This window comes from Zeus faber, assembly GCF_960531495.2.
Source record: "Zeus faber genome assembly, chromosome: 17".
NCBI lineage: Eukaryota > Metazoa > Chordata > Actinopteri > Zeiformes > Zeidae > Zeus > Zeus faber.
In genome coordinates, this window is record NC_137204.1 from 18,378,206 (window position 1) to 18,389,129 (window position 10,924).

The following is a 10,924-nucleotide window of genomic DNA, read 5'->3' on the forward strand; positions in this document are numbered from 1 at the left end:
ATCTCTCTCAACAACTGGATTAGATTTTGAAATTGATTAATGGTCGTTCGCCGAACGTTGTCTTCCGTCTCTTTTTAAAGGTGGGCAGTCGGTTGATACCATGTCACAAGCTGGTTCTGGCCTGTGTCATCCCTTATTTCAGGTGAGCCCCTATGCCTTTTTATGTTGAAATCTTGTTGATAAGAAACCTGTCTACAAATCTGGTGTTCTTTTATATTAAAACAAAAAACAGGTGTATTTTAACCGGGCTCCTCATTCCAGGGCAATGTTCCTGTCCGAGATGTCGGAGGCCAAACAGGAACTAATTGAGATCAAGGATTTTGATGGTGACGCCATCCAGGACCTTGTGCATTTTGCGTATTCATCAAAACTTACATTGACTGTAGACAATGTCCAACCACTGCTCTATGCTGCCTGCATCCTCCAGGTAAGAAGGAAATGTGCTTGAAAGCCATATTTCATACTTAAAAGTTATGCAGTATGTTGTGTTTAGTACAACACTGAAGAAAATACCCTGCAATGATGCGTGAACTACAAGATAACGATTTCAGAAAAAAAATTGTGATCTGTTCAAATAATTGCAATTGGGCGATTATGAAGTAATTGTGACAGCTTTAAGGGAGAGTGTTATCTCATCCCCGCCACAATTCCTAGGTGGAGCTGGTGGCGCGGGCCTGTTGTGAATACATGAAGGCCCACTTTCATCCCACCAACTGCCTGGCGGTTCGCACCTTCGCCGAAAGCCACAACCGGGTGGACCTGATGGACATGGCCGACCGCTACGCCTGCGAGCACTTCTGCGAGGTGGTGGAGTGCGAGGACTTCCCGTGCGTGTCTCCCCAGCACCTGCGCACGCTGCTGGCCTCCAGCGAGCTCAACATTCTCTCCGAGGCGCAGGTCTACAACGCCGCCGTCAAGTGGCTGAAGGCAAACCCCCAGCACCACAAGACCTGGCTGGACCAAATCATGTCGCAGGTGAGAGAGACGACTGAACGTCTTTCTTTTGTGTGCATTGGTACTGTTGTTTGTGTTCTTTTTAACCCTAGAATGTATACGGCATGATGGATCAGAAGACCCTGATATTGTTTTTAGTGCTGAACGCTTAATCAGATTCAAATCGACATCGCAGTTTAATAGAAAGCAATTTTCAAATTGCAAAGCCTGCAGTTAGAAAAAATAAAAATAAAGTTTAGAAATGTTTTATGTTACAAAATATAACCGGGCCGGCAATATAAGCGGCCGAATGGCAATATTGGTCTTAAAAAAAATAGCAATTCAATTATTTTCCCAAGTCGTTCAGACCTAATCGTTTTTTAGCTTTAAAACAATAATGTTTGAATCAACGAAAAGTCCAGGAATTCTTAATGAAGGTGTTTTTCATGGTGTGAATTCATTGTCTCACTTAGTTTAATTAAATACTAATTAATGATGTGTGCAAACCTACGAATAAGAACAAAATACATTTCAAGCCGGCTTATTTACGACCCACCATGCATTCTAGGGGGGTAAGGCTGATGCTGTGTCTGAAGTGGCATTCTAGGATACTGTTTAGTGCACCAAATGGGTTTTTTAGTATGTCCGAAGCAGGAGTAAGCGTTATACAACGCCGCAATATATTTCTATGCCCTTCAGGTGCGCCTCCCGTTGCTCCCAGTAGACTTCCTCACAGGAACGGTAGCCAAGGAAGAGATGATCAAAGGTAACTTGAGTTGTCGCGACCTGTTGGATGAAGCCAGAAACTACCACCTCCACCTGAGCAACAAGGTGGTGCCGGACTTTGAGTACTCGGTCCGCACCACGCCCAGGAAGCACACTGCAGGTAGGGTGTGGGTTTCTGTGTTATTAGGTTATGCTTTTGCCATGCAATTGAACTCGTGGCATTTCATTATTTATTGTTTTAAATGTATAATGAATATATTTCTTATTAATAGCTCTAATAAATAATACAATACATGTTATTATAAATATAATAATATATTATAAATATAAATACATTATGGAGATATCTTCACAAATGTAATTTTCCTAAGCGTAACTTTTAACATGCCTTAATTCTGAAAGGTGGGATGTTTCTGTTAGATAAGATAGTACTTCATTAATCCCCCAGTATATAGCAATATGGGCTTTACAGCAGCTCAGTGGGGAACATGAAGTGCAGAGTGATGCTATGTGATGCTTTATTTAGTGTGAAGTTTCTCTCCCGGTCTCCTTTTATCCCGTGGCAACCATGGATGGGTCAGAACTGTTGTCCGCCCTCACTTTGCCTTTCCCTTTCCTTCTCACCCGTCTTCTCAGGTGTCCTGTTCTGTGTGGGGGGTCGGGGCGGCTCTGGGGACCCATTCCGCAGTATAGAGTGTTACTCAATCACCAAGAACAGCTGGTTCTTTGGCCCGGAGATGAACAGCAGAAGACGCCACGTAGGAGTAATATCTGTCGGAGGTGAGAGGGGGTCGTGACGGGAGGAAAGAAAAATGGAAGGAAGAGTTGAAGCTCAAATACTGCTTTTTAAATAGAAAATCATCTCTATGTTCATGAATGCTACAAAATGACTGTTTTGATTCATTTAAGGATGCATTTTGTGTGCTTCATTGTCTGGAATTTCCCAGACAATGTTTGGAAGCCCATTATTGAGACCCTTTCCCACTTGCAGTGAAAGACGAAATCTACTGGCAATGTTCCGAATTGCTGTCATGTGGGAGAGGGATCCGGTCTCGATGTTCCATAAAAGTTGAAAAGACCGGGTCCGCGTGGCCCAGCGTGGAGCCAGAGAGAGAGAGAGAGAGAGCGAGCGGACAGGGAGAGTTAGAACGACTGGAGAACGTTCCTTCTCCGGCGCTAGAGAGTGGAGGCCAGGTTGAAAATGATAACACTGATTTAATAACATTGGGTTAGGGTTATTGGGTCTGGGGACGCGGACTGTCAGCGGAGGGAACCGGGACCGTCCGGGAGGGGCAGGGACTGGGAGATGGGGAGTGAAGCGCTGGTCTAAAAACCGAACCGATTCTGTTGCCTAGTCTTGCGTGATATAAGACACATCTTGCGCAAGCTTGACGTAATATATCCGTAACAGTCATCTGTGTGGGAACAGACTCCATATGGAACTTCTCCGTAAAGGAGGCCAATGTGGGAATGACTACCTACTGCCTTTGTGGGATGTTTATTCTATATCCGGCAATGTTACAGAACGGGGGTAAGGGGCTTTGGTTTCAGATCTCAGCTCCTGCAAATCTCTTACCAACAGTTGGGTTCACAAGCCGTTGAATGTTTCCTCCTTAGGGAAGGTATATGCTGTTGGAGGTCACGACGGCAGTGAACACCTTGGCAACATGGAGATGTTTGATCCCCTCACCAACAAGTGGATGATGAAAGCCTCCATGAACACCAAAAGGTACAAAAGCACCAGATAAAGGGTAAATATGAAATCAATTTACCTGTTATAACTTGTGTCATGAAGCAGATTGCTGTTGGCACTTCACTGTAGTTGTGTACATTACCCGACCCAGCAGCAGGCAGAAAGAGAAAACCAAGAAATATATATTTTTAAGAGAGACATACATACATACACACACCAATCAGCCACAACATTAAAACCAATGGCATTTTAAGTGAATAACATTGATCATCTTGTTCCAGTGGCACCTCCTGTCAAGGGGTGGGATATATGAGGCAGCGAGTGAACAGTCAGTTCTTGAAGATGATGTGTTGAAGCAGGAAAAATGGACAAGCGTAAGGATCTGAGCCACTTTGACAAGGGCCAAATTGTGATGGCTAGACAACTGGGTCAGAGCATCTCCAAAACGGCAGGTCCTGTGGGGCGTTCCTGGTATGCAGTGGTTAGTACCTACCAAAAGTGGTCCAAAGAAGTGCAATCGGTGACAGGGTCGCGGGCGCCCATGGGCTCATTGATGAGCGTGGGGGGCGAAGTCTAGCACGTCCGGTCCGATCCCACAGAAGAGCTGCTGTCGCACAAATTGGTGAAAAAGTGAATGCTGCTACGATAGAAAGGTGTCAGAACACACAGTGCATCACAGCTTGCTGTGTATAGGAGAGGGGTGGGCAAACTTTTTGGCTCAGGGGCCACATTGACTTTTAAAATTTGACAGACGGGCCGGGTCAGCACAAGATGCATGCATATCAAACATAAACAGGAAAAAAGCATTACAGTGGTATTACAGGTAATACACTTACCTTTTAGTGCGAACAGTGTTGTTGATCACCCATTTTTGCCAGTGCATCGGGGTCTGGTGTTAGTTTTGTTTTGGCAATTCTCAGAACAGATCTGAGGTGTTCATCACTCAACTGGGATCTGTGGGGTGCTTTGTTGGTGTTCATCACACTAAAAGTCTGTTCACACACATACGTAGAGCCAAACAACACCAGCATCCTCTGTGCCATCTTCTGGATGTTTGGAAATTTGGCTGCGCTTAATGAAGCATAAAACTCATCCAGTTTAAGAGAGTTGAACTTCTCCTTTAAGACAGTGTCACATTGGAGATCAATTGGTTCTAGTTTCAGGGTCTTGTGAGAAGGGACATGACACCAGCTGAAGTGACTTTTCAATTTTTCCAAAATCAGAGAACCGACGGCAGAATTCTTCATGCAGGTCATCCAGTGATTTCCTGTATTTTTTCCACATGTTGCGGGGCCTCTTTCAACGTAGCCAGTGTGGGGAAATGAGCGGATGACTTGTTTGATATTTGCTTTGAGAGTAAAGCTAGCTTGCTTTTGAAGGCTCTGACATTTGTATGCATTTCATGCACAAACTGGTCTTTCCCTTGTCGCTTCACGTTCAGCTCATTCATGTGTGTCAGTATGTCCACAGCAAAAGCTAAATCACAAATCCAATCTGTGTCACTCAGCTCAGGAAACTTGTCAGCTTTCTCAAGTAGCTCCAAAAATGAGAATCTCCTGTTTGAGCTCCCACACTCGTTGACATACTTTCCCCAAACGTAACCAGGGGACATTAGAATGGTAAAGCAAGTCCCTGTGATCAGGGTCAGTTTCTTCAAGAAACGTAATAAACTGACGATGGGGAAGTCCCCTCGCTCGAATGAAGTTAACAAGTTTTACAACTGGCTTCACCGTGTGGTCAAGCTGCAATTCGGATTTACACAGTGCTTCCTGGTGAATTATGCAGTGTACGAAAATTACCTCCTGCTCAGGGTTGTCCACTTTCACCCTACCCTGGATTCTTTTGAGCAGTCCGACGTTTTTCCCCCGTCAGATTTGGCGATCCATCTGTGGTAACGTTGGCGAGCGTACTCCAAGGTAGCTTGTGCCTCTTGATGACCGCCGACACACTGTCATACAAGTCCTCTCCCCGTGTTTTCCCTTTTAAGGATTCCACGGCAAAAAACTCCTCCGTTATCTCAAAATTGTCATTAATCCCTCTGATAAAAATTAAAAGCTGAGCAGTGTCCTTTATGTCATTACTTTCGTCCAGTGCCAAAGAAAAAATGTAAATGACTCCGCTTTTTTGTTTAGATTGCTAGCTAAGTCTTCGTCAATTAGTTCAACACGGCGAGTCGCTGTCCTGCGTGATAAGCTAATTTTTTCAAATTTCTTCTTGCTCCCAGGACACAAGATACCTGCTGTCTCTACCATGCACTCTTTGAGAAACTCCCCTTCGGAGAAAGGCTTGCTGGTTTTTGCTAACTTGAATGCCAGCAAATAACTTGCCTTCGTGCTTGATTCTTGGATGGCAGTTTGTCGGATAAAGGTGTTTTGCTGAGCCTGCAAGCCAGCTGCCAACCTCTGAGCGGTAGCCGTCCGTTATGCGTTGATTGGTTGTGAGCGTAATTAGCACGCTTGGTGGAAAAGTGAGGGCTGATTCCTTTAAAACCGCAATAGTTTCTTGGCAAATAAGACATGCAGCTTTTGACCGGACTTCAGTAAAAAAAAGTATTTAGTTGTCCATTCCTAATTAAACACTCGGCACTCACTGTCGACTTGTCTTTTCTTTGGCCCACTCATTGTTGCAGATGGGTTCAGAGTAGTAGCAGAGTAATAACACAGAGTAGCTCGCAAAAGGGCGTCGCAAAATCAAGTCACTGCGCCTAATGCGTCACCTGGTGGAAACGCCAGGCATTACAGGTCAAGGTGTAATGAATGCAGTCATAATTATGAAATCTGTACCAATCTTCGGCGGGCCGGATAAAAAAAAGTCCAACGGGCCGGATGTGGCCCGCGGGCCATAGTTTGCCCACCCCTGGTATAGGGGCTGCGTAGCAACAGACCGCAACAGACTCTCTGTCTGTATCTCATTGTGTTAGAACACACAGCGGTGTTCTAATACTTGTGCATCTTTACCTGTACCTACTGTGAATTGACTTATTTGCTTTCCTCTTCAAAACACGTGAAGTATTTTCTTTTGTGAGCCTTGATTACTGTGTTTTTCCTAGGCGGGGCATCGCCCTGGCAGCTCTCGGTGGTCCTATCTATGCAATCGGAGGTCTGGATGACAACTCCTGTTTTAACGATGTGGAGCGTTATGACATTGAATGTGATCGCTGGAGCGCCGTGGCTCCCATGAACACACCCCGAGGAGGAGTGGGCTCTGTGGCGTTGGGGGTAAGACCGGACACAATATCCTCGCCCACTGCATCTTTTAAAGCATGTGATTGCCGTTTTTCAACCCAGGCCTTTTAAATGGTAACGTGTTGGTTCCCATCAGGTATAACTGTTCATAGTGAGAGTGAGAAGCTGCGGCGCAGTGGTAGGGTTCCCAATGGCGACGCGATCAGCGAGGTTGTACCATGAACAGTTTAAAATGATGGGAACCAACATATTAATAAGGCCCGGGTCGAAAAATAGCGAACCTATTCTTTAAACGGAAGACCGATGCACAATCCTTTGCACATCTACAACTCTTTGATCATCAACTAACCCTTCATAACCGCGCATTGTCAGAGTCACGTCTACGCGGTGGGGGGCAACGACGGAGTGGCGTCGCTGTCCAGCGTGGAGCGCTTCGACCCCCACCTGAACAAGTGGACGGAGGTCAACGAGATGGGACAGCGACGGGCCGGGAACGGGGTCAGCAAGCTCAACGGCTGTCTCTACGTCGTGGGTGAGATAAGCGCGACACGAGCGCCGCGCCGGCAATCCCTCCGTCGCGGCAGGACGCCGAGACTTTCGAATCGCTCGCGATCTGACGTCGTCATGTCGGAGCCCTCAGTGTCGATCACCTGCCTGTATGGCGCCTTTCATACACGTCAGGCAACTCAAACAGCCTGACATTAATAACGGCAATCTAATAATGATGATTAAAAAAATACATTATTAATAAGGATGGAGTACTGCTCTATGCTCTACCCTGACAAAATACATGTAAGCCGCAGCGATTATACTACAGTTATCTTATTAAAATCAGCAGAATGATTGCAAAGCCTTCCGAGACATCCCATATCCATGTTTAGGTTTTAAAAATCGGGATCCTTCCGCAGTTTTACACGGAGAGACGGTTTACCGGAGTGTCATGAAACGATTAAGAATACAGACAAAAAAAACCGACGAATATCTTGTGATCATTTGACCGCGTCGTTGTTTACTGTAGTGAACGAGGAGGTAAAGGTCAGAGTTGGACCGCGGCTTGATCCGTGATTTCAGTGCTTTTACGACCGCTGCTCTCCAGTGGACACACTTCTGCGACACGGCAGAGTCACATGCCTTCCCAGAGGGAAAGAGAAAAGTGCATGTTTTATAAAAGACATTTGGTTAATTATTGTATACAGTGTGCGGGCAAAATACTTTTATTGCGCTGATTGAATTTGAAGAGTCATTCAAGGCTGTTGAAGACCGTAGTTGTGTCTTTATCGCTTAGCCACGCCTTTTTTTTTTTTTTTTTTTTTGCTTCATTTGAGCAGGTCTGTTTGTTGTTTCACTGCCTCTTTTGTCCACAATTGAGTCTCAGACCAAGGAATTTGGAATAGTTATGATTTCACATTTTCGTTTTAAACCATGAACAACTGACCCAATGAGTTAGTATTGTGTATTGGTAGTTTTAGGCTTGACACTTGGTGTCATAATAAAGTTCTTGGCAGGTGTCGTCGAAAGCAAACACATATAAACACACACACAGGCTCATTTGGGTTCCATTACTAAAGAATAAAAAATGGGTTTGTATAGAATGTCACAGGCCAGACTGAAACTTCTTTGGAATATTTGGATAAGCGACTGGGGTTACCTGCTGAGGCAAAATCACACAAGATTCAAAATGACATCTCGTATATAATTGTATGCAGTCTTCCATTTCCACAAGTGAAATGACATAAACACATAACTGTTAAGTAAAGCGCTTTAAGTCTCTTGTCTTGCGTCCCCCGTCTCTTTCTGAAGGTGGCTTTGACGACAACTCTCCCTTGAGCTCCGTGGAGCGTTTTGAGCCTCGCACCAACCGCTGGGAGTACGTGTCTGAGCTGACGACTCCACGGGGTGGGGTGGGCGTGGCCACTGTGATGGGGAGGGTCTTTGCCGTCGGGGGCCACAATGGCAACATCTACCTGAACACGGTGGAGGCCTTCGAGCCTCGCATGAATAGGTGAGTACCGATGCGCGGAAACAGTCTTTTTACTCAACTATATTAATGTTATATGTAATATTCTCTTCAGTTCCGAGTGTCTTGTAGTTTTAGGTTTTGTGAAGTTCTCCTATCTCCACAGGTGGGAATTGGTGGGCTCCGTGTCCCACTGCCGCGCCGGGGCCGGCGTGGCCGTCTGCTCGTCTCACATCAGCCAGATCCGAGACGTGGGCCAGGGCTCCAGCAACGTAGTCAACTGCATGTGACCAACGCTCCGGCCCTCAGGTCGACCGGAGAGCCGCCGGCGCGTCCCCTCCGCTCGGCCCCCCGCAGCAGCGCACAAGTACACGCGGCTCACGCACTTGGTCACCAAACGCTGAACATCCCCTCCACCGTTTTTTTTTAATATAGCTACTGCCGTCACTTCAACAATCAGCAACTGAATCGCGTCGCCTGTGACGCCGGCGAGGCGGAAATGGAACCCGCACACAGGATGTCTGTTTGAGATAGTGTTTATATTCTAGCGGCGCCGTTTTTTAACGTGCACTGACCCGAAGCCCTCTCTGAGCCCTTTACCATAATCAACACTGTTTTTTGTTTTTTTTTCCTGCTTGCCCATAACTTCCTCGTTGGCTTGCGCGGTATTTTCTTGCCTCCTTTATTTGACCTCCTTAACAGTTTTAATATCCAAGGGAAAGCGGTCGCGAAGCCTATTTATCCGTGCCGGTCCCACCGAGTAAATGGGGGCGGGTTGCGAATCATCGCTGTTATTTAAAGTGAATAGAGTGTAAACGTGTGGCTTTTCAAAAGCATTTTTTTTTTTTTTTTCTTTCTTGCATGAGCCTGTCCGTAGACTGCACTTATGACCCTCAGTTGTGATTCATTATCCGAGGCGTACGAGAACGTTGCGGTGCCCTGAACCGGAACGCTCAATTTTCAATATGATGTTGTTTTTTTGCGGTGCAGTTTGTGGAGCTTGGATACTACATCCTCACAGGTCTATACTAAGCTAGGACATTTTACTTTATCTATATCGCTGAGGTTCTTTTGGTTTTTCATCTCATTTCAGGGAAAGGCACGACATAAGTAATGCTTTTTCCCCACAGGCCACAGACCTCCCGCGTTTGGCCGGATCGTGGCCGGTCCGTGTAAGTAGACTGTTATGTGTAATTGTGTTTGAACAATCATTCCCGGCCGATCGGAGTAGCCCGTCGGTCGTTTAGCTGTACACTGTTAGAGCGCGACAGACCTGCGGTGTGTTCGTGAAAGACTCGACGACGAGGAAATGTTTTTTTTTTTGGGTTTGTTTTTTTTGGGTTTGTTTTGTGAGACTGAAAGACTGAAATTTTCCGAAACGCCAAAGCGCCCTCCGGCTTTAGGCGATGACGAGAATGTTGTGCGAACAACCTGCGACTTTATTGGAATCGGAGCATTATGGGTCGGCTTTTTATTTGACTTCGCGGCACACAAATGTGATGAGATAATCTACACAGATCTATCCGAGATGACAAGGGAGCGTTTTTTTCCCCCCAAAATCTATAATCTGTGTTTGACGATAGCTGGACTGTCAGGGATCGTGATGAGGAGTGCATCAGTTATGGAAGAGATTAGACTGAGATTTCACTCTGCCAAATGGTTCAAATATATTTTAATATATATAGAGTTTTGTACTATGAAATTGGTGTATCTTTTGGTGTTATTATTTTATACACTGTTTAATCCATTGCTGTGCACTATTTTCTTAGAATAGATGGGAAGTGTGAGTATATTTTTGTCCCAAATGAAGAATTCTTTATTTTCGAATGTTGTCTGCAATTTATAGTTTCAATATGGTCCTCAAACACATGACAATTTCTGGGATATCTAAATAAATACTAGGCATTTATGTCAGTCAGGCTAAGATATCATTTGCATTGGTCACAAGGATTGGGGGAAAAAAACAAAGTTCCTTCCCTTTAAAATTGTAGTCCAATTTTAATAGTGTGGTGTTTATTACTCTACAGCAGGATTTACTTGCCAACTTGTGATGTGTAAGCAACTTTTATAAAATATCTATGCTTTTGTGTTTTTTCTCTTTTTGAATCCTTAAGTCTTGCAGCTTCATTGCCATATTTGGAATAAATTGTCACAATAAAGTCACGTATCAAATAAGTGTAAGTGCCAGATTTTCCTTTCCCTGAAACATTTTGAGATTCTTTTTTCGAGATGCCGCCAGCCATGTGCCACCTGCATAAAAATGATGAGAATTTTCAATTTGCATTTTAAAATTAATTTGGGCTGTGAAAGGTATGACATTTCTCTTACAAATGTTTTCCTGTGGACTCTTGATTTTTCATGTTTAATTCAGTGCAAACCTTTCTTGTGATTTCATTGTAAATTGAACAGCGGTATTTAGGATAAAGAAGC

The 10,924-nt window shown here is 44.9% G+C and overlaps 1 protein-coding gene across 3 annotated transcripts in view; it reads left to right on the plus strand.

The window, feature by feature from the left end:
* klhl8 (kelch-like family member 8) overlaps positions 1 to 10,652 on the plus strand; it is a gene marked incomplete at its 5' end in the record, with an annotated part of 11,717 nt that extends 1,065 nt beyond the window's left edge. Inside the window, 10 exons of one of the 3 annotated variants that reach the window (XM_080017337.1) lie at positions 81 to 142; positions 262 to 427; positions 655 to 975; positions 1,633 to 1,819; positions 2,296 to 2,439; positions 3,277 to 3,388; positions 6,402 to 6,570; positions 6,910 to 7,069; positions 8,338 to 8,539; positions 8,661 to 10,652. In XM_080017337.1, the coding sequence (XP_079873463.1) occupies positions 81 to 142; positions 262 to 427; positions 655 to 975; positions 1,633 to 1,819; positions 2,296 to 2,439; positions 3,277 to 3,388; positions 6,402 to 6,570; positions 6,910 to 7,069; positions 8,338 to 8,539; positions 8,661 to 8,784 (1,647 nt within the window). In that variant the 3' untranslated portion in view covers positions 8,785 to 10,652. The remainder of the gene's footprint in view (positions 1 to 80; positions 143 to 261; positions 428 to 654; positions 976 to 1,632; positions 1,820 to 2,295; positions 2,440 to 3,276; positions 3,389 to 6,401; positions 6,571 to 6,909; positions 7,070 to 8,337; positions 8,540 to 8,660) is intronic. The other 2 variants (XM_080017338.1, XM_080017339.1) reach the window with 2 other exon arrangements.
* Positions 10,653 to 10,924: the final 272 nt, after the last annotated feature.